Raw genomic sequence first — 26,113 nt, forward strand, 5'->3', positions numbered from 1 at the left:
CTGCATAGCATCGAAAGCAGTGCTCCCAGACGTCCACCTGGTATCGCAGTTTCATCATCGCTTGGACTGCCAAACTTTGCTTTTATAAACATTGGTTTTACCGACGTCGACGCCTGGTAATTGATTCATGTGCCTTGACACCGCGAACCGACCGCAACTAAGGCACTCTCTACAAGCTGATGTGTCATATGTGTAAGGGTCTATTTACTCGTCCATACTCGTCCGGCCCTCTGCTGGAGGCTAGAGCAGACGGAATCACTTTGAGGGGAGAGCAAATACCAGAGCATAGTCATAACACGTAAGACCACGAGTCTTGCTCCAGGATTCCCAAAGTTGAGGTCGTTGTGTACGGAACATGCCATCACTTCTAACGTACCGGCGTGGCGTTTACTCTCAGCTATTCACTGGTACACCGTACCGCTCTTACATATTACTCTTCTTCTCCTGTTGTTGTGAGTCTCCGTTGTACCGGGGGAATGGGTCGTGCCTGCTGCCGAAGCTTCTAGTTGCCGTCCCCGCCACAGACCCTCGGCTCTGCACGTGGCATCAGTCACCATCCTTTCGGACCGAGCATAGAAGTTTCCACGGCGGCTTCCAGAACAAGCCACAACGACATCGGCCACGTTTCTGACAATTTCTGCTATACCTCTAACCCTGACTCTACAATTTGAGACATGCATTACGAGGGGTGTCAGCTCGCTCCGCAAGCGACCGCCACAATCCAAGAGGGCTTGTATACGTATAGGCAACTGGCAACGCCATCGCTCACAATTTGCACAGCAGTTGGACGCGTACACGAGCGCCGTGTGCATATGCTTTTGAATCTACCGTAGGATATCCGGATGCCGAGACGGAGACAACCCTCTACAGTGCGCCAAACTACGGACGATCATACACCCTTACAGTCTTTGGAGACATTGCAATATCCTGGTAACTTCCTGAGTCCCGGAGAAAGTGATATGGAGTGTTATTGTACTTGTACCTCTGGAAATAAGCCTGTAGGTGTTGATCCGCGGACTCGATGGTCGTTTGTTCACTCATGGTTACCTGTCGTAGATGTCTCTCATTAACTTCAACTCAACTCTCCAAATCAGAAGTTTCTGTAACTCATATCGCGGACAAAGTATTGAAAAGACGGGTGTGATCCAACAGTTATCAACACGGTTACGGTCAAACTGTCAATCTTGTCCTGGCTTCTGATTCCATCAATGATTCGCCGTTCATGGCACTGCTCGGGTACAATACATAATCACATCAAAGAGGTGGGTTAGGAATACACCTACGGTCAACATGTAAGCCTTTTTTTGTCTTCTATCGTCCATGGTTCACTACCCGTAGCACGTTCGAGATGAATCTTCGGTCCAATAAGAGAGGTAGTTTGGTCATGCAATCATGGTGAACATATAATATTGGCTTCATGTTTGCTCCTTTATCACGCAGAGACTTTGAACCAGCGCAGAGACCGCGATAGGCAATGGGCATTCCAACTTGACCTCCACCTCTCAGACGCGCGACTTCACTCATACTTCGATGTCGCTGAGACCCTCCTTCACCACAGATCTGCAGGCGACTATGGACAGACCCAGAGGCTAGCAAGAGACGTCCGTACAGCTGTAGTGCATAGTCGTGGTCTCACTTTCGCCGCGCCTTCTGCAACAACAATGGGGCCTCTCCTGCAGTCACCGAAGGATGCCCGTGATAGCTCTGGACTCACTGCACCTCCTGCACCTTCTGCTGTTATCCAAGCCCTCGAAAATGCACGCGACTATCGACCTCTCGCTGCCGGTAACACTCCTCTCACCGCCGGTGACACTCCTTTGGCGGCCAACACGGCCGGAACTCCAGCCCTCGCACCCGCTTCTCCAGCCGGTGATACCAGAACTCCAGCCATCGCATCCGCTCCTCTAGCCGCTGAAACACCCCATCCGTCTCAAGATGAAACTCCTCAAGACATCCCTCAAGATGATATCGCCGAAAGCTCACATGCATCTCAAGACGATGTTCCTGTGCTCGATTTTGAGACCGGTACCAAGCGGAAGAGACGTATCGACTCCTCAGATGCAGGATCGAGTCAGGAGGTACCTGCTGAAGACGAAGAGTCCCACTCCGAGCACGAGTCTTTTCCATTACTCACCTCCGGAGCTGCACCTACACCTACTCAGAGGACACTTGCAGCATCAACCAAGGCGATTAATCGAAGGACTGCAAACGACTTGGCCGGCGTTCCAAGCGGCAAGGTCTTCGCTTGTCCAGTCGCTAACTGCAATGCTTCAATCACCGAGTCGTGGTCAATCCAACAGTTCTATAAGCATATGGAGGATGGTACTCATACTGCTTACTTCTACCATGCTCGAAGTCATCAGTGTCCGTTTGGATGCCACGAAGGGTTCTTCAATGACTTTGCTCTACACCGCCACATTCAGAAGCAGTTGTGTGAGCAGGCGGATGCACTCCTCGCGGATATCAAGAAATGCAAACAGTGTAACGATAGATCCGGAATGACCCCTGATATCATTGGTGCATTGAATCACCTCGACGACGACCACTCTGACCTTCTCTCTATCAGCGATTCACCATACGCAGTGAATTCCGCTCAGTCTCTCCTGGTACCCGATCCCGTCAACTGCTCTCATGGTGACACACAGACTGAAGTAGGAGGCATTGAAACGCATAGTTCTTTCTAGACGGAAGCAGAGTCCGCAGAGAGGCGACAGTGTCACGGCTCTCTGTGGACACCTCGCGTCTGCTGAGAGAACTGTGCATTTGCATAAATATCGGTGTAGCATATCTTCGACGAAGGGAGGCAAGGTCATAAGTCCAACTTCTGTCCACCACACGACGGCTTCTCCTCTCAACAGCCAGACTGCTATTTGATGGAAGGTATATACTGGAGCTAGTCTGTGAGTCTCCCATCGTCAACAGCCAGTTGTGTCACACAACTTGATCAATCAGACCTGCCGGGGTAGCTCAATCGGTAGAGCGTGTGGCTCTTATCAGCATTGATATTCCAACCTCAAGGTCGCGGGTTCGAGCCCCGCCTTCGGCTATTCCTACACATTCGTTGACGCCTCTTTTTGTCTTCGCAAGGTCTGGTTGTGTTGGGAGGTGTTTTTGGGGCGGGTGGTAAGAACTTTTTTTTGGTGATGGGTCCTGACGTGACGTAGACCCTGACTTGGCGGACAGGGTCGACGTCGGACTTGAAATTTGACGTCTCATCACAATTTTATCTCATATTAGAGGATCCATGTATAAGTATCTTAGCAATGAGTGGTGTGAGTGATATCTACAGCCCGCTCGGGAAGTTTATGATGACTACAAATGTATATCCTAGTGGTTCCGACGGACTAGAAAGATGGAAGACTCGAGATGTTGCCTCTATAATTCTCCAATTCATCTCTTGCATACGTTTCACCCTAATCATACCCGCAAGTCTTTCGATCCCTTCTTAACAGTGGTATTCAAACATGTAGACTGCAAGGATCAAGGCAACACGAACCGAAAACGAGTAACAGATGTCATGAGCAAGTGCTACCTGCGGCCATCGATGCAACAGCTAAGGGAAGAGACAAGAAGATACCAAGAGTCCAGAACAACACCATTCAAGAACTGCCATGAGAAGCCGTCTGTCAAACGATCGAGATCTGCGGTGCTGGAAAGCATCAACAGCGGTAAGAGAATGCTTGCGTTATCCAAAAAGGTTTAAACGAATATCCGAATATAACGATACCATGTCATGCCGAAATTCTCGGCGTATACTGTACTCCATATCATCATTGATTGGACCCCGATATTCGGTCGATGTCGAGTCAAGGTTACGAAGAAGGAGAATTACAGTGGGCCACATTAAACAACGGTATGCCCCCACAGCACCACGGCCGGAGACATGCCACTGTGGCTAACCGACGATCAGTGGGACCTGAATTGCAAACGGAAGCTGAAGGCAGACGCAATTGCCCCATCACCAACCTTGAGTCTATGTCCATGACAGTGCAGAGGCCCGGCCTAGGCTGAGCTGTCAGTGCTGACTCGAGCGAATACCCATGTGGACCATACCACGGCAGCTCCCATATTAAGGCCTAGTGCTTGTTTCTGACTCGAGGCAGCGGTAGTGGTAAGCCGGTGATGAACGTCTTCACGTGGAAATCATCGGGGGTGACTGCGTCATGTGTTGAAACGTGACGAGTCAGCGAGCTTGAGCAGTGGCTCAAAATCGATGGTCGTGCTCCCTGCGGATCAATTGCATCTATTGTCGAGATTGGGATTAGGGGCAGTGTGGAAGGTGTAGTGTAAGCAACGAAGGAACGAGGCAGCAGCCAGCCGCTCGGACATTGACGACTAATGACGAACGAATCAGCAGCAACGAGTGAAAAGCGCAGCTGGGTGAAAAGAGCATCGTCTTGGAACGAGCATGATACAGGTAATGAGTCGCATGAAAACAAGAGTTATATTGAGTAAAGCAAAGAATAAAGGAGGTAAAACTAGCAAATCCTCGACGGGTAGAACACCATATCTCTGATTAGCATGAAACATCCCCCTCTATCCCCAGAAGAAGGAAAGGTGATAGTCGATGTTGATCAAACACAACTCACTGCTGTCAGTGATGAGCAAAACCCGATGAGTAACAAAGTTTACTGAACATAGGCTAAGCATCGAGAAGGGCTCCATAGAAGGGCGGCTCCGTTTCTTTCTTTTTTTTGACTGCCAGCGAGTGGGAGTATCGCTCCTGGTTGTGCCCGGAAGGAGGACATTGTGGTCATGTTGCGAAGCAATTTCTCATCTGCAAATCATAACAAGCCCTCAAATGGTGAACTTGCGGAGATGCTGAGGATTCTTCCTGAGCCCAGACATCCGCGGTTTGTCCGGAGGGATACGGCAGCGAGCGACATTGATGTCGGCCGTGACTCGGCTAAACATCGAATGAGCGAGACGTGAAGGTAGGCATGACTCTTTCCGAAGAAAGAAGAAGTGTCCATGAGATGGTCATTCTTGCGTCAATCAATCATATCCTCCAAGACCGACCTGGCTGGCGAAAGCGGTGCTAACGCTGCGCACATCGTCATCGTCAAGTCTGCTGGTACCGCGAAGGCCAACAGAAGGCATGGTACCGCCTTCGACGTAGCGCTTGAGACGATCGGACTGAGACAAGCTAGCTTGCTTACCGATGTCATTGATGCTCAAGCCAGCAAGACTGACACCACCCTGTCCGACTCCGGTTCCGTTCTTGCCAGGCACACCGTTGGTGGTAGTAGTGATATCGGTGATCTCGCTGGCAGCGACACTTTCGCCAGCAACACTTTCAGCAACGTTGTTCTTGGTGGGTGCTGATGGTCCGTTGCGACCAGGAAGGCTAGGCCAAGACTCCGTAAAGTTCTTAAACATGGGAGGGTAGTTTGATGGCAGGGAAGCGCCGCCAAGGGCCGAAGAGTGGACAGAAGAAACATCGTCGGGGATGTAACCAACAACAGATCCATTGTCATTATAACCATTCTTGCGACCAGTAGCACGGCCATCGCCATTGCCGCCAGAGGCAGCCATATTGGTGGCATGCTGGTAAGCCATCTGGTAACGCTGAGGTCCGCGGTAGGTGGTCTTGGGTCTGCTAAACTGAAGAAGAGACACCTGCAAGTTGGTGAGGGGGCCTTCAACCAGACAGTTGCGCTCCTTGAAGTGGAGAAGGAGATAGTGCCACAAGGGGTGCTTGCTGAGAACCTTGGGGTTACCCAGAACGACTAGACCATACTTGGCACGAGTCAAAGCAACGTTGAGACGGCGAGGATCAGAGAGGAAACCAATGCCCTGGTGATCGTTGGAACGAACACAAGACAGGATGATGAAGTCCTTCTCACGACCCTGGAAAGCGTCGACGGATGCGACCTCAATCTCCTTGTAGTACTCCTTCTTGAAAGTACCAGTAGCCTGCATGGATGAAACAACGTATGAGCGCTGACCCTCATACGGAGTGATGATACCAATGTCCTGGGGCTGAACACCAGCCTTGAAGAAACGAGTGACGAGCTTCTCGACGTTCTGAGCCTCAGTGCGGTTGAGATAGGAAGTACCAGATGCAGAGATTTCTTCGTTGCCCAAGTTAGACCAGAACATCATGGGCGAGTCAGCGACAGGCCAAGGGAAGTCGACGTCGCGGCGCAAACGCTGGTGCATAGTGACACCATTCTGGAGAGAACCTTCGTAGAACATGTTGGAGGGGAACTCGGAAAGACAAGGGTGCATACGGTATTGCACCTGCAGACGAATGGGAGCACATCCGAGGATGACCAGACGTTCGAACAGAGACTGGTTCAGACCAGCCTTTGCTGCTTGCTTGTTCATGATGACGGGACCCAACTGTTGGTGATCACCGACTAGGACGACCTGCTTGCATCCCAAGACCAGGGGAATCATACACTCTGGCTCAGCAGACTGTGTAGATTCGTCGATGAGGACTGTTCGGAACTTGAGCTTAGCAAGACGAGGGTCACCAGCACCGACACAGGTGCAGCAAATGACATCGGCGTTGGACAGAATCTCACGCTCGGCATTGCGAACGAGCTGCTTGTACTTCTTCTCATCCTGACTGGACAATTCTCCCAACTCAGCCTTGAGCTGGTTGAGCTTGTTGAGTTCGACATTGGTATCGTTCATGCGAACCTGCTCGTGGAGAGACAGGAAGCCGACAGGAGATTCAACATCTTCCCTCGACTTTGCAGTAACACGGACAGTCTTGAGACCAGTACGATGAATACGCTCGCACAGTTGGTCGACAGCAACGTTAGAAGGAGCACAAACAAGAATCTGACCACCATTGAGTTTGGCCAAATGGTAGATGATTGTTGCCGAGGTGACAGTTTTACCAGTTCCGGGAGGACCCTGGATCAGACTCAGCGGCTTCTGGAGAACGCTCTTGACAGCATTGATCTGACTGCTATTCAGCTCAGGCAGGCCAGGAACGCTAAACTTGCGCGGAAGCTGAGTCTTCATGGGAGCAGCGGCAACCTCGTGTCCAAGCAGACGGTGGAAAATGTAACCAGAAACGCTCATCTCATCAATGGCAAATGTCTTCATGGCGTGTTGCATGCGATCAAAAGAAGTAGCCTTCCAGACGTAGTCGGCGCTGAAGTTGTGGGTGCACTCAGTAGGCACAGACTTGTGATCTCCCTTGGAGCGCAGCTCGATGGTGACTTCGTCGGACTGGTTATTGGGGATCTTGATAACATATCCGACACCTTCCCAGTGAGGTCGCAGTTCTCCGGTGTAGCGCAGGCGCATTTCGTCTCCAACAGCCAGCTTGACATCGCCCATCTCGAGTTTGGGCAGGACAAAGCTGGCAAGGTGCTTGTTGTTGAGCGCAAAATCCCAGCGCACAATCAAACCATCTTGCGACTGCGATTCCTTGAGTTTGCGATCGTAGTCGGCTTCAATCTTGACCAGGGGACCGAAGACATTTTGGTATTGGTAGGCATCGTCGTAGCGCAAGAGTACAGGGGCAGGCTCGTCATCAACACCGACACCCTTTTCAAGATCAGCAATGGTGGCCTGCTGGTTGTCCTTCCACAGCTCTTCCAACTTTGCAATCATTTGAGGCGGCAGGTGACGAGCGCGCATCTGTTCCTGGTCCGTGGGAGGGCCGACCAGCCAAGGGAGGAAAGATCGGTCCTCGATCAAAGGCTGCCAGCGCGAGGTATCCCAGTTCATATCCTTGGACGAGGGCATCGCGGCGCATGGCTGACGGCAGAGGAGGACGACGACGGTGTCGGACTTTGCAGGGATGAAACCAAGGAGAAAGACATTCTTGGTTCCACAGTTGTAACACTCAAGGACGGTGTCGCCGAGGGCGGAGGCAGGGTGAAGCTGGACTTCCTTGTGACGGGCGCGCACGAGGTGGTTGATGATGTGCGAGGACGAGGTGTTACCGCGAGCGCTGCAGAACCACTTGTTGCAAGACAAACACTTGGCGACACTGCTCTCGTTGTGGATACCGCAGTAGCTGAAGGGATTAGTCAGTTCTGTCAAGCGGAGGAATGGTACTGGGCGACATACGCGCAGGCGTGAGTGGGAAGCTCGATTTCGTGTTCCTCATCCTGGTGATGGTGGCCATTCTGGCCGTTGATCTGTTGACTGACTAGGCTATCGACATCGTCGTCTTCGTCGGGAAAGATGTCGGATTCATCGTCGTTGTCGCGGGCTCTGCGTCGGCGAGGGCGGGCCTGGGGGGCCTGGTTTCTGGTCTGGTATTCGCGATCCAGGGCAGCTTCGTCGGCATCGATGGTGGAAAGGTCATCGCCGGCATTGATAGCCGAGGCGGAATCGGAAATCAAGTGGTTCCCGAGATGAGTAAAGGCGCCTTCCATGGCGGCGATGGGTGTTTAAAGGAAAGCCCAAGGACGGCAATCTTGAAATGTGCCCTGAAGCAACAGTGGCGGGGCTGTATCTGACGGCCTTGGCAATAGCTAGAACTGGTGATTTGTTCAACGAGTTGGACAGAAGTTGGAGAAGAAGGAAAGACCGGATTGCAGAAGCATGTGAAGAGCTTGTATTGTGCCAGTGAGACGATGGTTCACAGGCAAATCGTGCTGGAATGTGCTCAATCAGGAAAGAGCGATTATCTTCTGGAAAGCGTTCGACTGCGGCAGGAGCAGGAGCAGGAGCAGGAGCGGCAGCAGTCGCGATTGCAGCGGAAAATCCATCTCCGCATTTCAGAATAATTTATTTCCATCTCTGTCACATTTTCCTCCATCGCCCAGCGGCGACTTCTGTACTACTCTTTGATCCTTGTCAATCAAAGAATCAGACAGAAAATCACTCAACATGCTTGTAAGATGATTGGAATGGTGCACTCGCCTATCTGCGAACTGACACCTGCCAGCGCCGTCAAGCCCGCGAACGCCGCGACTACCTATACCGCCGTGCCCTCACGCTGCGCGATGCCGAGATTGCAGAGAAGAGAGCAAAGCTAAAGTCCTCGCTGGCTTCTGGAAAGCCCCTGGACCCCTCGATCGCCAACGACAAGTCTCTGCGCGCAGACTACCGCTACGATGAATCCCGCCCCGATCGCTCTACCCAGGAAGAACTCGAACTAGACGACGAATATTCGCATCTGTCAGGCGTTGTCGACCCTCGCATCCTTGTCACAACCTCCCGCGATCCTAGCAGCAGGCTTGGAACCTTCGCAAAGGAGATCCGTCTGCTCCTGCCTACGGCCGTCCGTCTGAACCGTGGTAACCTGATCTTGAACAACCTCGTTGGCTCAGCCAAAGGCTCCGGTCTCAGCGACATGATCTTGGTCCACGAACACCGTGGTACTCCCACCGCCATGACCATCAGTCACTTCCCCCACGGTCCTACCGCCAGTTTCTCCCTGCACAACGTCGTCCTGCGCGCCGATATCCCCAATGCCGAACGCGGCACCGTCAGTGAGAGCTACCCTCATCTCATCTTTGAAGGATTCACAACCGTCCTCGGTCGCCGCATCGTCAAGATTCTACAACATCTTTTCCCTCCTCGCGAGCCCTCAGCCAAGCTCGGTTCCCGTGTCGTTACATTCAAAAACATCGACGACAGCATCGAGGTCCGCCACCACGTCTTCGTCAAGACTGGATACCAGAGTGTCGAGTTGGCAGAAGTCGGGCCACGCATGACGATGCGTTTGTTCGAGATCAGAGCAGGTACTCTTGAGAACAAGGATGGAGATGTCGAGTGGCACATGAACCAATACACCCGCACTGCTCGCAAGAAGGACTATCTCTGAGGACCACGATAACACCAGCCAAGCCATCGTAATCACATGGCTTCTGCAGGACCGCACCAGGCTCGCTTCTTGGCCATGGCCACGAAATGCGATCAGTCGGAAGCTTGGGACTATCGAGAGGAGTGCCCCCACACGATCTTCAGAGATTGTAAACATAGAGGGAGGCATGGATCAGCTGCACATACAAATGCCTCGGGGACAACACATAAGAGTTGGGGTCTCCAAGTCTGGGCCGAGAAAGCAGTAACCACAACAGGAATTGGTTCACGTGGAGGATCAACCAATCTGCAGATGTTCAGTAAATGCAGGAACGCAGGCACGCAGGCAATACAAGTCAGACAGCGGATAGCAAGAGAAGAGATATTACAGTCTCGATGTTTGATACATGGCAAGAGAGAACCATACCTATGTACACATGTCCCGCATGCCCTCAATGAACAAGTCCTCTCCCTCGTAAGCGTGAGCCGCAAAATCTGATGTATCGCGCCATCCCAAAACTCCATCGCTTTTTGTTCCCAAAATGTACAAAAAAACAGCAAAGGGCAAGAGGAGAAGAAGCAAAAGACAAATCACCAATGGCATATACCACCATCAGAGTCATCCACGCTCCACACACCAGCCAACCCAACAACGGCAGTCTCGCCAGAAGCATGCTCTCCAATCTTTCCCATCCTTGCACCACCCAGCTCAGCAGCACCAGGTCCATTGTTCAGCAACCTCCTCGCCCAAGCATCGATAGCTGGCTCTCCAGTCTCGTCCCTGCATTGCTTGAGGAAAGGAATCAACGCCGTACCTCCCGTACCCCTGAGATTCTTCTTGTCTTTGTCCGCCGAACTCGCAGCTGCGATATTCAGCTGTTGGGGTGATGCAGAGTCTTTGCGCTGTGAAGGAGAAATACTGCGGGCATTGCTATTGCGGGACTCGCGCGAGGGCACAATGATGTAGCGTGATACCATTTGGATGTGCTTGTCGCGGAAGTTGCGCAGCATGGCTAGACAAGCATCAAAGGCGCCGGCCAGAGCACGATCGTGTCGGTTCGTGGTGACGAAGGAGCGAATGTTGGACACGGTGCCCACGTGTTCGAGGAAGCGGGCGTGGGGGCCGGGCATGTATGTGCGCATGTCGTGGATGAAGTTTGCAGACGGTCCTTGTTGGATGGATGCGACTGGTGTGTCAGAGGGTTTGCTGCCAGTGGGACGGTGCTCGACTCCGAGGATCAGGTCGAAGAATTGGATGATTGAGGACTGAGCATTGCTGCCGCCGCTGTATTGCACGTAGGTGTCGTCTTTGCTGCCAGTATCGAAGATGACGCCGTTCAACAGACCAGCTTCGTGCATATTCTTGCTTCCAGCCAAGAAGGGTCGGATGCGGTGGTAGAAGACGTGTGGGTCGCAGTTCTCGTACATGCGGACCAGCATCGACGAAAGCTCATCAAGACGCTCGGCGAAGGAGCGCAGACATTCGGTTACTCTCAACTTGTCGCCTCGACGAGCGGCCTCGATAGCATGCAGCATTAGGGGTATTATGGGGGCGCCGCGAGCTTCGATGGCCACTGAAACGAGGTAGAACCACGACTCGTCCAGCGAGCCAGTGAAAGTCATGAGAGTAGACAGATTGTCCAAAGAGCCGATTCCTTCATCGTCAAATAGTGGTCGGTAGTTCCATAGCACGACTCCAGCGTAAGTGGCAACAGTGGGCAACTCTAGATGCTTGCAGGCAGCTGTGAAGGGGATTGAGATGCTAGGAGGAACTCGCTCCTGTGGTCGGTCTCCGTTCCAGATGTATGCGTGCGAAATAAAGCCGAGAATCATGTATGCGCGGCGCCACTCAGCATCTGAGCGAAGATATTCAGTGGACAGGACTGGGAGGCTGTCGACAAGACCACGCAGTCTCTTGCCTAGAATCAAACCTTGGAGGTTCCTGACAATGGCCTCCCACGGTCTATAGTAAGTATCAGGAAGCACCTCGAGCGGGTACTCTGAAGGAAGGAAGCCATAATTTTCCGAGACATCATAGTCTTCGAGGCGAGGAATAGAAGGAATCATGTTTGTATTGTGCTTGGGCGAGTGTATCCTCGCAACAGGCAAATCCTGTTCTTTATTTTGCCCGCTGGGTTCTAGAGGCCTTTGTTGTTTTGCTCTTAGGCTTCTGTCGCGTGCTCGGAAGGTCAAGAAAATAAGTCGATCGGACAGGCGGGGTTGGCGGGGTACGCGAAGACAATGATCAGGGCGGACAGACGGGAGGCGTCCAAGAGGATGCTGGATGTCAATTGACTTGTATGTTGTTGAAGGTAGGAAAGAGAGAAAAGACCCAGGTCGAGATCAAGAGTGGCGCAAAGAGGTTTACTGTTCTTGGAGGAAAAGTGGTTGAGAGTTTTAAGTGCTGCCCACAGCGGTGGTGGGGGCAAACCGAGAGCAATTTGTAGACTTGACAGGGCACCGTTCACAAACAGTCAAAGGGTCTTGGATCTTGGACTTTCTTCACGCGCGAGTGCAGCGGGACTTTCTTCGTCTTTAAACACACCAACTCTGTATGATCAGGGTAATACCGGAGTCGGAGGCAACGGAGTTTGTCATGATGAGCCAGCGAGACGAGCGGGAGCAGCGGCTTGCTTATGAGAAAGTGTTGATACACGCAATGCAGTTGCTCCGGTCCCGGACGTCTGTCGCTGCGACCGCGCTTCTGCTCGGCAGTCGTCTTCAGCCGTTCCAGACCCGGAACTCTCAATGCTTTGAAACCCAGTCCGAATAAATGGCGCGACATGACCAGAGACATACATTTCGTTCTTGCCATGACGGTTAATATCGTGCAGGTGACCAGCCACCGTCCTGTCAGACGATTGCTGCAAATCTACCGATGAGAATCCATGACAGCTTTCATATGCAGCATAGACGGTCGAAAGGCCCAAGCATTTCATGCAGCAAAAGACATGCATCGTTCTCCTTTGCCTTTCGCATCTGCTGCACTTTCTCCGAGCCGTTGCCTGTAAAATCACCTTCCCCACGATTTCTGCATCTTCCACCAGAGCTCTAGAAGTGTCGATCACTTGTTCCATTGTACCAAAGATCCGCCGCCAGATGATGTCTACGACTTTGACACCCCATCGACACTTCGGAGGCGAAATTGGAAGACGTTCTTCTTTGTTTTCTTGAAATTGCAGGCTCTTTGGTCATCTGGAGTAGTCTGGAGATTTTCTGGAGAGGTTGTCGACTGAGGTAATGCCAAGTCGATGGTTCATGCGAGATATAGTACTCTGTATCGATAATATAGAGGTATGCGATTGGCCGGGTCGGTCTTTCGTAGGTCTTTTCGCTACTCTTCTTGCGCGTAGTTCTTGACTCCGCAGTTCGAGCATCGCCATTTTGCTCAAGTCGACGGACACCAACGTCGCCATGCTTCTTTGACCGTCTCTTGTTCTTGCAGGCGCTTGCACAACCATGTACTTTCTATCCTCGGATGGCTACGCACTTAATCTTCTGACCGACATGTAGTTATTGGCAAACCTTGAGGTTGTGTGTCCTAGATAGTATTCTTCATCCACTTCATGCAATCTTAATCTTGGACCCCTTAAGCAGCGTACCACCCACAACCTTGCCAATCGCATAGCCCATATAAGCACCAGCCAAAATGGTAGTCGGCCACTTCTGCCACTCACGATCCCAGTCCAGAGGAATGGGCACGGCGCCCACCCAAGCGCCAATCAACGTTCCCACGGTAGCGCCAAAGACCTCGTCAATGGGGGCAGCCAATGCGCCTACTTCGGTCCACTTGGCAGCGTCGACACCGTGGACGTAGAAGAGAGGGTATGCGGCGAGTAGTGAGATGTGGAGGGCGCAGTACAGGGTGTGGACTTGGTGCGAGGTGAGCGGGGCACCGAAGAGGACGAGGATGATGGCTATGACGGGGGCGCCGAGTGTGACGGCAAGGATGAGGGAAAGGATGCCAGGCTGTCGTACATTAGCCAACCTAGAAGTACATGGAGCAGCAGAGTTGTGCGAGAACTTACGACCAGTTTGGCGCCGTAACCGGTGTCTCCGCCAGTCTTCATTCCCTTCTTCTTGCCGCGCTGGGGTAATTGTGCATGGTTGCTTCCAGGAATGCAAATGCAAAGGTATAGCAGTTGCAAAGCAGCAACACCCATGGCCGTCTGTGGGAGTGTGTCGATGGGCTTCTCGACCAGCGAGGGGAACTGGTAGTAGAAGAAACCGAGCAGTAGCAGCGGGTGCAGGTGTGTGTAGATGGGCGACAAGCCATCATCCCAGCTCTCGATCGGATGCGACTTGGTCGCCTTTGTCTTTGTTTCTGTCGCCGCCATTGTTGTGTGTGTACAAGAGAGACTACAGAAGTTGCTGCTGCTGTTGCTTGAACATTTGTTTGGGGAATTGGGAAGCCTCGGCCGCGCCAGGAGAGCTTCGGCCTCCTCTCTCCGAACAAAGCCCGACCTTCAATATCAATGACATTACTCGACTCCTTCAAACATGCATCCATCAGAGTCGTGTGACTATTGAAATCTACATTCCTGATCGCAGGGCTCCTTCCAACCATGTCACGCCAGCCACAACACCGTCGACGATGCGCACCTTTGACCCTTGACCGTGACCCAATGTCTCGATGGCTGCTTCTCTAACCATGTCATCAAACCCTGCCATACCTGCACAACCAAGACATACCGCTCCAACAGGACCTCCTGCGTCATCGGTCAAAAGTCTTGCCACCGCCTTCTTCATACGGCTGCGTACCGAGACCGGCGATATCTCGTGCAGCTCTGAAGCATTCAGCCCCGTCGTCTGCACTCCAGCGAATGCCGCACTTCCCTCAGTGTTGTCCTCGACACCTAGATAGTTGTCCACAGCCTCGCGCAAAGTCGCTTCCCACACTTTGCCTGTGCTAACGATGCCGAATCGCTCACCAGGTGCGATGGCTTGCAAGCTGCTGCTGACCGATGCCTCAAAGATACCAGTCACCGGCTTGCGACGACCAGCAATTTCTGGTCGGGCCTTGAGTTGTCCAACCAGAGGATGAGCCGAGTAACAGCAAACGAGAAAAGCGTCGTGTGTCTCGAGTAGCGGAAGCAAAGGCTCTAGACAGTGCCTTGCCGATTCTGCCGCATCGTCTTCATTGTTGATGGATGCCGGTCCCGAAGGTGCCGTGAAATATGTGTGTTGTGTCTATTACGAATACCCAAACTCAGACTTTGGCTCTTGTGTTCTCAATGGGCTTGTAGCCATGTGATAAATACCGAAGAGTAGCCCAGAGAGTCGACTAGCGGTTTGAGCGCATTCGTCATGGACCTCGTCGAGTTTGGGTTGATGATAAGAATCTTTCTCAATGCGGGAACCATTCTGTCGTTTTCTCTATGGTTGCGGAAGTCAAGGATAGGGTCAAGGTGGGTTTGGAAGAGAAAATTCCTGCAGAAAGGTCTACTATCGACTCTGCATGCGCCTGTGTTTGCGTTACTCGATATAAATGACCAAGAAGCTTCAGACACCGCAAGCTTCGGCTCAAGTCGGACGTCTCCGCTGTTGCTACTGCCAGACTTCTGAACGGTCGTCCCTTAGCAGTTTCTGCGATAAACAGAAGGATTCGAGATGTAAGCTGTATTCTTGTGCAGACAAAGACCCCGCTCGAGATGGACAGAGGTGTGGCCGGTCTGATGGTCACCCGCCATCAGCCAACGCTCGGCGCCCTGAGGCTCAAAAGTCAAATGTGCAACACCTCTTCCCATGCTTACCATCATGTCCCTTCTCTTGGCACATCATCGACAACGAAAATATTGGATCCTCCAACGATTCCTCATACTTGGTCTTCTGACTTGTTCTCATCTTGTGCTCTCAACCGTCCAGTGTGTCTTATCGTACAGACGTTCAGACATGCCACCTCTGACAGTTGGGATGGATGCAGTTGTGTTTTCTCCTGCCTCTAACATCAGTATTGCCAGAAGCCATATCGCCATGCGGCACATACCTGACGTTCTTGGGATTGCCGACAATATCCGTAGGTTGAGCGTTCCCATTGTATGGCTCCTATACCGCTACAAAGTCTGATATGCTCATGTTCTCGAACATCTTGACGTCGCCGAGGCCGGTCCCTTTATAGGCTAGGTACATGCCAATGGGTGAGATGCGTGTGTTGCGAACGGCTCGGAACAACCGAATGTAAAGAATTCGCTTGAGAGTTGCAATGACCATGGCAGGAAGTTCAGGCTCGTAGGTGTGGGTGTGGGCGTAGTCGCTGCTTAGGCATTAGGTGCTGACTTCTGAGCTTGGAGTCGAAAAGGAGCGTGGTGATGTGTAGTCTGATTGTGATGAATATTTGAAGTGTACCAGAAGACTAGACGATGGGACTCATTGATTGCAGCACCCGGCGGCAGGTATGTGTGGTCGTAACTTCCTCATACGAGTTCTTATTGTAGTTAGCGAAGCCCAACGACGATTTGTACACAACGTCACTCGAACAGAAACTGCAAGTAAATGTAGTAGATAGATTGCTCATATCTGATATCAAACGCACAAATGTTACGCCAGAAGCGTTTACATGCCATTCCTAATCCCCATTTTCCCGCTATGCTAGATGGTAAAGTGAAAAACATTTTTAAGGAGAGTCGTGATCGTTTAGTCGAATGAAAACATAGAAGGGAAATCCGGTCTCGCAGCAACATATTTACAAGGCATCGTGTGCCTGTACATCTTTTTTTTTCGTATCCTTCTGACTTCGTCCATGCCGTATATGCCTTTAGAGCATGTAGGCAAGACCCAGAGCACCACCGACAGCAGCGAGTGCTCCCTTCATGTGAGCATGAGGCGCGCTGGCAGCACCAGACTGTAGACCCGGAGCGGCAGTGTTGGTAGGGGTAGCGCGATCGGAAGAGGCGGTCGCAGCCTGTGCGCCACCAACGATAGCAAGCGAGGTGACAGTAGCAGGTGCACCATCAGGCAAAGTCGTGGTGTACAAAACAAGGGAGCTGACTTTGCCACCACCGGGAGTGTAAGTGGTGATGAAAGTGGATCCCCTAGCATCGGTAGTGGTGATGACGGCTCCACGAGAAGCACCAGAGAGGACGACACTGGCGCCATACTGATCGGTGGTAGTAACAACGTCAGTAGCGCTGGTGCGACGAGTGCTGCCGCTTGGCTCGGGTGCGTCGGCAGAGCTGACAACATCTCCATTCTGGTTGACAGCAACGCTGGCAACGGGCGATGTTGTCGAGACGGTTGATCCACGGGAGTTGGTGGTGACAACGACGACACCAGGGAAACGAGCAGAGGTGGTGACAGCACGGCCTTCGGAGTTAGTTGTGGTGTAGGTCTGCTCGACGCTGACAGATGCGGACTGCTGGAAAGCCGAAGTGGTCTCTACCACAGTGCTTCCTGCGCTGTTGGTGCTCGACAAGACGACAGGAACGAGAACACCGGATGCAGTCGAGGCAGGGGCGGACGACTGAGCAGCAGAACTGCTGGAAGCAGCAACTTGGCGGGTGGCGGTAGCCGAAGTCTCGATAGTGCTTCCGGCAGAGTTGGTGGTGGTGATGCCTACGACGGTAGGTTCAATGGAGCTGGCGGCAGAGCTCTCGGCAGACGATGCAGCCGTGGAGCTTTCGGAAGAAGCTGCGGTTGAGGTTTCTACAAGTGATGAGCTACGTCCAGAAGAAACAGCAGCGCGAGAAGACGACAAAGCGGATGAAGCAGCAGAAACATCAGAGGACGAAGCAGAAGACTGTGCCGCGGAGGAGGACGCGGCAGCAGAAGGATCAGAGCTCTGTTGGGAGGAGACAGAGCTCTGGGCGGTAGAGGAGGTCTCGGAAGCCGAGGCCAGAGTGGAAGAGATACGACTCGAGCCGGAAGAAGTCACGACAACAGTTTCCGAGCGCGACGCAGGTGAAGCAGAAATCGACGAAACAGCAGAAGAATCAGCACTGCTCTCACCTCCTGTAGTGCTCGAAGGAGCTGCAGACGATTCGGTGGCCGAAGTAGGAGCGTTAGTTGTCGAGACGGCCGAGGTCTCTGTGGTCAGGGAAACGGAAGTTGTGCTCGAGTCGGTGACAATGACAGCCTCAGTGCTAGTGGTAGAAGATTGGTCCGAGGAAGTGGTGGCAGGGACGGCAATGACGGTCGTGTTGCTACCGCTGTCGTCCTGTCTCTTGCGCAATTCTGCTCGGACGGCCACATCGTGCTTTGCAATCTCGATGAGACGCGAGGCCAGCGACGGGTTGTCCTTTTGAATGTGCTCAAGGGCCTTGTGGTCCCTCTCGAATACGCCAGCCTGATACTTTCCTCCGAGGTGTCCAGACAATGCGGCGTGGATCGACTCTTCCGGCAGACGGTTCATGGCTTGTCTGAAGACGCCAATCTCTTCCTCGCGGTTGTCGCCATAGTCGGCCAGCGCAAAGCCAGTGACCTGGAGTCCAGCGAACAAGAGTGACCGAAGCGAAGGCATATTGTCGCAGTATAGTCTAAGTGTGTCGTAGAGAAAAGGTGCACAACCTTGTAGGAGGAAGACGCGTTAGAAGAGGAGTCGAGCAGGTGAGACAAGACGGACGGATACGTACAGGATCAGCTATCGTGTATAAGCGAATGTGTGGCTGACTATATAGCTCGTCCCGCTGCGATGTAAGCCCTGGTCAACGGTACAGCTGCGTCTGAGTCGAAGATTGCTTGTTCAACGACTTCTGCTACAGCGTTGGTTGACGAAATTCGATGAATATGGCCTTTGAAGAAGCGACTGTATGAAGAGATGGCAAGAAGGCCCGGTGTTGCAGAAGCAGCAGGATATGAAGGACAGAGGCTTATGGGACGGCACACGCTGCCAACCGTCGAACCTTGAAAGCTGCTCGGATCGCGGCAGACCAAGCCTCGATCCAATGACGGCTACGATCGCCAGCACCACGCGAACTGGACGAGTCTGCCAACCCAGCCCATCGAGGCCAAATCCAAAAATAAAGCTGTCCTCATGAGCACTACTTCCTCCCTGGTGTTCGCCACCCAGCTATACCACTCTGTGGCCGTGTGTTCACACGACGTAGCAAGTCTGTGACATTTCTCTCATTCCACCACTGCGTAACTACGCCACACGGCCTTGATGCCTGTGACGCACGGCTTCCCGTCAAACCGTCGCTCAACGCATTCGCCGGACATGACGTTAGCTGCTTCGTTTTCTGCCGTTCGTGCAGCAGGACTTGATCCATGTCAACTGACTCTCTGCCAGAACTTGCTCTAGTCTCTAGAGGCCGTCCGATCCTACGCGCATCCTCCACTCGAAACACGAACAACTGCTGCAAACACTCCACCTTGACGCGATACTTTCGCTCTTGCAAGTGGGGTCTTGCTGCATCGTCTTGCTTTTATGCTCAATGGGCATGCTGACCCGTGTCCCAAGTACGCTTATTCCGGACATCTCGTAAGAGACGTCTCTACACAGGGCTCGTCGATCTTGTGCTGTCCGCTTTCGACGCCTTTCAGTTGTACATCTTGCCTGTTCCTGAGAGACTGCAGGTGTAACCTTGCAACACCTCACCAGATGGCCTCCGAGGGCCGCGGGAGCCTACTCGTGTGTCCTCGCGTACCTCTATGAATAGTCCACCTTGCATCCTGTGCCCTGCGAACTGAAAAAGCAAATCGCACTGCGCCCTCACATGTGATTTCGTGCAACGTGTTCAGTGGTACATAATTATGCCATTGTAACGGAAAGGACCTTATGCAAAGTTCGAATTAAGCAGTAAAAAGTGGTGTAACAATTTTGCGCATCGCTGAACAAGCCAGCCATCCTCCAGCTCCAATGCCTTCTTTTCCTCATCCAGATTGATGGACAACCAAATTAATTTCCCGCAACTCCATTGTTCGCCGTGCGTTCCAAGCCTGATATCCAAGAGCTTTCACCAACCAGGTTTCCGTTCTCATCATACCAAACAACCTAGGCTTGAGCATTCGGAGAGGGATCAAAGGGTTGAGTCTGCTTTGGCACAGTAGTAAGCTCAGCCTGGCCGGTCTCCGAAGCCTGGGCAACCTGTGTCTGGTTCTCGCTGACTGCAACGGAGGCAGTGTTACTATCGATTTGTCCAGGAAGCTGATGGCCTGAAGTTGCCAAGGGCGAGGCACCATGCACGTTGGCTGTACTTGTTTCCGGGATCGTACGCTGTCCGGTGGGAGACCGCTGTCTTGACAATTCCATACTCTTTCCTCCACTCGTCGGTGCAGTGAAGCTCTGTCTTGAGCTGTTGTGCTCCTCCCTCAAGACTTTGATCGGCGATCGCGCTCTTTTTTCTGCTTCGCGCTCTTTGCGTTCGTTTAACTTGCTCCTTATCCAGCTCATAGGCCCTTTTTTGTTCTCGCCGTCAGACAGTATGGACTCGGGGTCAGACATAACATGGCTGTCCTGGAAGCTGCGTCTGGGTTGTCCACCGCCAACACTACTGATAGTAGACTTGCTTTGGTCCGCGCTGTTGGCACTACCGAGATTGGAATTTGCACGAGCACGATCAACATTTTCGCGGTCGTCAGCCTGTCTCGAGAATCGCCAGCGACGTTTCTTTTCGGGCTTTTCGGCAGATGATGGGAACTGCTCGTGGTGATCCACGTCAGAAGCATCGGTCACGTCCGTGACATCTGTGGAGTGGAACGAATGTGCTGGCGACAAAGTAGGTCTGAGGGTAGCGTCTGTTTCTGTTCGCTGAGGAGCCATGAATCTAGGAGATGTCTGAGCCGTGGTGTATTCGGAACGGTCATAGCCAGACTCGTGGAGGTGATCCCCAGCACGTGTTTCGAATGCCGGCGCAGTCGGAGAGGCGAAGTAGTCGTTCAGTGACTCAGGCTCGTGCTGGAGAGAATGGGCAGAACTGTGAGCGCTTGAAAGAGTACTTCCAGGAATGCGCTTCTTTTGTAGCTTGTTAGGCTTACGGCCATCTCTTCTCTCACTGTCACTACCTCCGGGGGAGGGCTTTAGAAAATCCAAGATTGCGCGAGAAGGAGTGCCAGATGGAGAACGGTCAGCAGAGTTGATCCTTCGATCACTAGCTGGTGAAGTCATGGTGTTTAGAGGCGCGGTGCTAGACTGTGTGTGCTCTCTTTGCAGCAGCCCCATTGTCTCTGTTCCATGAGTAGCAAGAGGGGTAGTTGCCTCGCTAGATGAAGCCGAGATAATTTCAGGGCCAAGAGGGACAGGATGCGAAGGTTGAAATGCTGCGGCAGAGGCAACAACTGGTACAGGCGCGGATTCTGGAAAAGCCAGGGCAGGAGTGGAGGCGATGGGTGTGCGTTCCTCAGCAATGCTATTCTCGGCGACTGACGAGGTATCAATTACGGTAGGCAGCGGACTGGAACCAGAACCTGGGCTAGGAGTAGGTGGCTCAGAGCTCTTCTCACGACGGAAGTGTGGAGATGCGCTATGTTTGGAGGGAACAGTGTTGCTGCGATGAATACCTCCAGAATTGGCAGGGCTGCCGAGGGTCGGTGTGACATGGCCTTGAGGATGGGCAGAGCGCTTTGAAGCTCTTGAGGATACCGAGACATTTCTGCGAAGATTTCCGAACATGCGCACGCTATCAGCACCGGCACTAGCGTTGGAAGATGAGCGACCAAGCAGAGTCTTTGATCTTGCTGGGGTCAAAGGTGATCCAGGAATCTTGGGAGAGGGGGCACCGCTCTGGACTTCCTTGACCGTCTTCTCGTCGGCAGCAGTACCGTGCATACCGATCAAGAACGAGTCCTGGTTCTCAATAAGGAAAATCAAAACATCCTGACTGAGGCGGTACTCGGAAGGGGCCATGTCGTGTTGGGGGTGCGACAGGAGACCGGGCTGGAAGATGGCAGCAAGATTGGGAGTTGTCATTTTGTTGAAGTCCGACTTGCTCGCAAAGACGGCAAGGAGATCGAGAATGTATAGGAGCAGCTGACGGTTCAAGGGAGGCAGTTCGGTGATGAGGCTCTGGTAGACGCGGATGGCCTTGACAGGGTCGAAGTGACCGATGTTGGGGGCTTGCATGTCCATGGAGCCGACGGCTTGGGCTTGGTGGTTCTTGAGCGGGTCGCGGAAGCGTTCGTAGAACTCGAGAGGGATAATGGGTTCGGGCAGCTGGTTGAAGTATCTGCGCAGGATGTTGGCGGCATCATGGACGGTATAGCCACTCCAGTCGAGCCCCTTGCCGTAGCGATCAGGAGAGTCAAAAGCAATGCGCAGTTCTTTGATGCGCTTCTCGGATCCACTCAGACGGAAGATGCCCTCGACATCGGTAGCTATGGCTGAAGTTAGCGCGTGGTGTGTGTGGTTTGGACCATGGGATAGACACACCCTTCTCTTTCAAGTAGACGCCGCATTTGGCAACGACTATAGGAACATAGCCGTAGATGTAGCTCTGACCCTGCTCGTTGAACAGCGAGATGGCGACGTTGGCATAACGGATACTCGTCTGGAGAGGGACACCGAAGATGCCCTGGGGAGCTGCGCGACAAGACAACAGATTAGCATGTGAAGCCGCGGCCAAGTCACTGCGCAAGGCGGAGGGCGTGTAGAACCTACCCTTCTCTTCTTGGACCCGTTGGGGCGTGGCACGCTTGAAGTTCTTCCACCACGAAGTCAGGTCGCGCTTGGACTGGACGGCCTCGGCGGACGAAGCGGTCATGGGCGGCGCAGAGGGCGGCAGGTTCGCGCCGGGATGATGCCCGGCGGACGGCATGGGCACGCTCGGCGCAGGTGTAAATTATGCAGGCCCGCCGTCGTGCTGGGTGGGAGCTCTGGCTAGGCCGATAATCAATAAGCAGGCGACGTGGGTGAAGACAGAGGTTGGTTATGTATGCACGAGAGAGCGAGGGTGAATCAAGGCGATGGACGAAGTCGACGACCACACCGAGGACTTGGCGGCTGCTGGCTTCGCTGTTTGAGATGAGTCCTGCTTGGTCACGGCTACAGAGCACAAAACACCCGCTCTAAGCTAGCTACCACCTTGGCCAGCACCAGCATACACAATGACGACGCCCTGTCAACAAAGCAGGTTTGCACCGGTTGAATCTGCTCTGGGTCTGTCTTTCTGTTCATCTGCCGCCGCAAGTGTATTGACAGGCTCTTGGCACCAGCCACGCGTACTCTATGCTTCTCAGACTGAAGGCTCTGGAGGTGGGATCAGATAGTGTCTTTGAGATTGTGGAGTAGATGCGGAGCAGATGGAGAACAGGAGGTTGGGGCTGGGCTATCCACGCTATATACAGGCCAGTCTGTTCGGTCGATGACCATCTGATGATTGCACGAGAGCCATTGTTTATTTATAGCCCGCCTGAGCCAACGGTCTGGCAGTGCATGTGGTGCGGCATGGCTTTGGGCTCTGCTGGTCGGACGAGCCCAGAATCCTCTCTCACACACTGTCCAACAACGACATGAGAACCAAGTCACTTTGGACGAACTTTGGTCTTTGATGTGCAGACAAGTCGTAGCTTGCAGATCACAGCTAAAGATTGAGAGCGGTCAAGGAGGCAGGGGTTGGACACGATAGATGCCCGGTCTTGACCGGCGGGCGTGACGCTCGGAAAGGCCCGCACGTGCAAGTGGATTGAGCTTCGTCGTCAGTCTTGCAGCTTCGTGCTTGCGACAGAAAGATTTACTAACCATCTGTATCAATAACACGACTTTTGTTCACCATAGTCCCCTCATATCTCACATCCACAAAATGGAAGGGTACGCTACGTCTTTGCACATTCTGTAGAAACTGCCTCTAACCATGGCACAGTCTCAACCAGAACGAGCAGCGCGAACTCGCCATGCGCATGGAGAAGAAGCAAATGTCGCAGTTCATGAACGTATGACTTTCACCACCTATGCCTCAATGCGAACGCCCGCTGAAGCACCACCCTAGATGTACAGCAACCTGGTCCAGCGCTGCTTCGAGCACTGCGTCGATGATTTCACCTCATCCAAGCTCTCGTCAAAGGAAGAGGGTTGCACCATGCGCTGTGTCGACAAATTCATCAAGGGATCCGAGCGCCTTGGTCAGAGATTCCAGGAGCAGAACGCTGCTATGGCTCAGTCAGGTGGCCTCATGCGATAAATTGCCTCTCCCCTGTCGACTTTTCTACCACCTCGATACCAATCACGACTCGACCACTCCGCTGCTACATTCAGCAGCTTGTATAAAAAAAAAAAAAGAGAACGAAGGACATGAACTTTGAACCGCAGTGCGGCTTGGGAAACACAGTGGAGGCTGGCTCTGCTCAATCCTGCAAGGCCAGAGCAAGGGGCGTGAAGAACATGCCCCAAAGTGTTTACCACCACTAGAGTATTTTGCTTGACTTAAGGGTCACGCGAGCGAACAGAATACCAATAGTTTCCACTCATCCTAGAGACATGCATACACGCCACTCGTTTCTCTTGATGTGCGGCAAGTTCGCCCATCTCGAAAGTGTATAGCAAGACCTTGTGCGAAGATGTAGAATGCGATTACAACGAAGTGAAATTCTTATGTACCTTGAACCAAAGCAATTGCCCAAACCGACTTTACAAGACCTTTGTTTGTGATTATTGTTTGCTCGTGCAACCATGATGATGTCGTCGAAGCTTTGCCCTCCACACTTTTTGCCTACCAGAGAAACAAGCAGACGCCCCTCCAACACCATCATATCAACACTACACATCTAAAATGTCTGGAAACTCGCAAGGATTACTGCAGCCTCAGATTTTTGAGAGCTTGCAGAAGAAGATTGACGAGGAGACCGAAGTCAGAGATGTAAGCATTGCTGGACCAATTTTTCTGAGTGCGCTCTGTACTAATCAATGCTCTAGTCTATCCGTGAAATTGTCCAAACACTTGAGAAACAAGGTCAATATCTTCTTGTTGGACGTTTGTATTATTCATACTCATAGAAACAGATCGATCGACTCAGGCCATCCTCTCCCGCGCACACTCATCAAGCACCAACGAGCGTCAGTAACACCAGTATCGCTCACGAGAGCATTCCTTTCTGATCCACTACTAGTCCCAGCCGTCGTCTCTTCTGCTCAGGAATCTATTCACAAGGAGGTTGAGTCCATTGCCAAGCTTTCAGATGCTGCTTCAAAGTATCCTTACTACAAGTACAATGGCATGTGGACAAGACATGTCCAAGACGCTGTATGTGCTTTGACCCTTGTTTCGTCGAAAATTTCGTCCGTTTCCAAGTGATCAGATCTAACAATGCTTAGTCCTTCTCCATTCTATTCTGCGGATACCTCGGCGGCTTCTACAATGCTGAGTCTAGTTCCCAGGATGGTCGTCTTTTGACCATCGAGGAGGTCGGTCAAGTCATGAACAGTAAGCAGATGAGGGTGCCCCGCTTAACAACGATACCTAACTCCTTGCAGTTCCCGTCAATGTCAAGGACAGAGACGTCTTCCACCTCACCATCGAGGAATACCTTCAATCCTTGATTTCTCTGATTGATGAACTGGTGAGTCAGCACAGTCACTTAAATATGTGAATGTTCTAATCCCATCGGTAGGCACGTCTTGCTCGCAACAGTGTAACTCAGGGTGACTACTCTCGCCCTGTACAAATCGCGAAGTTCATCAAGCACGTCCATGCTGGATTCCAGATCCTGAACCTTAAGAACGACTCGCTTCGCAAGAGATCGGATGGCATCAAGTATCGTGTCAAGGAAGTCGAGGATGTCGTCTATGACTTGAGCCTCAGAGGCTTGACTCCCAAGGAGTAGGCGATACGGACGTACTTGTGGTATAGTCTCAAAAGTTACCGACTCTATACGAGTTTAAGGTCACGAGGTGCTCCAAAACTAGCTATATGAATGTGGGAAATGGTAAACTTCATTCTATAGTCGCTCTTAAAGCGAGAAAGTATAGCACAAGGTTTGCAGCCCGTTGTCGGGCGGGTATAACATCAATGACTGATGATTGTGGTCTGTACTCCTAAGGATTGTATCAATTACAGAGCATCCTGAACAATCAATTGTTCGTCGTTGATGTGTTTCAGCATCTCTCGGTCAAATGTAAGGAACTTCCGACAATGCTGTGATTGGTTGATTTTGTCTTTTGAGAAGGCCAAGCTTTCTATTTATTCCCAGGTAACCCTCCCGTATTCGGCTCAAGCGCAAGGTTCAAAAGGAGATGTTATGATGGAAGCCAAGCAGCGATCTTTGCTCGTCCGACGTTTGTGCATGCTCGTGGCCATGCGAACGCTCGAGGGGAGCAGGAAGGAGATCGTGCACTAGCAATCGAGTCAACCATATCCATCACAGGTAGGCTATCTGCAAGATGTTGTTTCTTGTGCCCACGCTCTTTTGTATATCATTCTCCCTCGCAACGACCGAGCTACAGCGACGAGGATCGGCTGTCAGGACATCCGTTAGGGCCAGAGCGTAAAAGAATCTGGGGCCGCCGTTCTCCAAGATCAGAGTTTCG

General features: G+C 52.3%; 9 protein-coding genes across 9 annotated transcripts; 5 read left to right on the forward strand and 4 right to left on the reverse strand.

Moving 5' to 3' along the window:
* Positions 1 to 1,661: 1,661 nt before the first annotated feature.
* On the forward strand, positions 1,662 to 2,684 carry M436DRAFT_81786 (uncharacterized protein; the record flags this gene model as incomplete). The annotated part of the gene is made up of 1 exon (XM_013572324.1): positions 1,662 to 2,684. One exon carries the CDS (start codon positions 1,662 to 1,664, stop codon positions 2,682 to 2,684), a length of 1,023 nt encoding a protein of 340 aa, XP_013427778.1.
* Positions 2,685 to 2,947: 263 nt separating this feature from the next.
* On the forward strand, positions 2,948 to 3,127 carry M436DRAFT_45981 (uncharacterized protein; the record flags this gene model as incomplete). Its single annotated transcript, XM_013571950.1, has 1 exon — positions 2,948 to 3,127. A coding segment is annotated over one exon (180 nt), but the record flags the coding sequence as incomplete, so codon positions are not given.
* A 5,678-nt stretch (positions 3,128 to 8,805) lies between these two features.
* M436DRAFT_63706 (U3 small nucleolar ribonucleoprotein-like protein IMP4) lies at positions 8,806 to 9,745 on the forward strand (the record flags this gene model as incomplete). Its single annotated transcript, XM_013572189.1, has 2 exons — positions 8,806 to 8,811; positions 8,864 to 9,745. 2 exons carry the CDS (start codon positions 8,806 to 8,808, stop codon positions 9,743 to 9,745), a joined length of 888 nt encoding a protein of 295 aa, XP_013427643.1.
* Positions 9,746 to 10,314: 569 nt separating this feature from the next.
* M436DRAFT_46434 (indoleamine 2,3-dioxygenase subfamily) lies at positions 10,315 to 11,790 on the reverse strand (the record flags this gene model as incomplete). The annotated part of the gene is made up of 1 exon (XM_013572053.1): positions 10,315 to 11,790. One exon carries the CDS (start codon positions 11,788 to 11,790, stop codon positions 10,315 to 10,317), a length of 1,476 nt encoding a protein of 491 aa, XP_013427507.1.
* Positions 11,791 to 13,299: 1,509 nt separating this feature from the next.
* Positions 13,300 to 14,045, reverse strand: M436DRAFT_9293 (GPI-anchor biosynthesis protein-like protein; the record flags this gene model as incomplete). The annotated part of the gene is made up of 2 exons (XM_013571884.1): positions 13,300 to 13,692; positions 13,752 to 14,045. Coding segments are annotated over 2 exons (687 nt in total), but the record flags the coding sequence as incomplete, so codon positions are not given.
* Positions 14,046 to 14,256: 211 nt separating this feature from the next.
* On the reverse strand, positions 14,257 to 15,086 carry M436DRAFT_81791 (uncharacterized protein; the record flags this gene model as incomplete). Its single annotated transcript, XM_013572325.1, has 2 exons — positions 14,257 to 14,913; positions 14,985 to 15,086. The coding sequence occupies 2 exons, from the start codon at positions 15,084 to 15,086 to the stop codon at positions 14,257 to 14,259; spliced, it is 759 nt and encodes a 252-aa protein (XP_013427779.1).
* A 4,904-nt stretch (positions 15,087 to 19,990) lies between these two features.
* Positions 19,991 to 22,373, reverse strand: M436DRAFT_14625 (RhoGAP-domain-containing protein; the record flags this gene model as incomplete). Its single annotated transcript, XM_013571902.1, has 3 exons — positions 19,991 to 20,934; positions 21,064 to 21,969; positions 22,025 to 22,373. Coding segments are annotated over 3 exons (2,199 nt in total), but the record flags the coding sequence as incomplete, so codon positions are not given.
* A 1,078-nt stretch (positions 22,374 to 23,451) lies between these two features.
* Positions 23,452 to 23,771, forward strand: M436DRAFT_46328 (mitochondrial import inner membrane translocase-like protein subunit tim9; the record flags this gene model as incomplete). The annotated part of the gene is made up of 2 exons (XM_013572035.1): positions 23,452 to 23,523; positions 23,580 to 23,771. Coding segments are annotated over 2 exons (264 nt in total), but the record flags the coding sequence as incomplete, so codon positions are not given.
* Positions 23,772 to 24,359: 588 nt separating this feature from the next.
* Positions 24,360 to 25,410, forward strand: M436DRAFT_46327 (putative Translin-1; the record flags this gene model as incomplete). The annotated part of the gene is made up of 7 exons (XM_013572034.1): positions 24,360 to 24,446; positions 24,503 to 24,539; positions 24,590 to 24,643; positions 24,697 to 24,830; positions 24,902 to 25,010; positions 25,061 to 25,146; positions 25,198 to 25,410. 7 exons carry the CDS (start codon positions 24,360 to 24,362, stop codon positions 25,408 to 25,410), a joined length of 720 nt encoding a protein of 239 aa, XP_013427488.1.
* Positions 25,411 to 26,113: the final 703 nt, after the last annotated feature.

Source organism: Aureobasidium namibiae (genome assembly GCF_000721765.1).
Source record: "Aureobasidium namibiae CBS 147.97 unplaced genomic scaffold scaffold_8, whole genome shotgun sequence".
In the NCBI taxonomy this organism is placed as follows: Eukaryota; Fungi; Ascomycota; class Dothideomycetes; order Dothideales; family Saccotheciaceae; genus Aureobasidium; species Aureobasidium namibiae.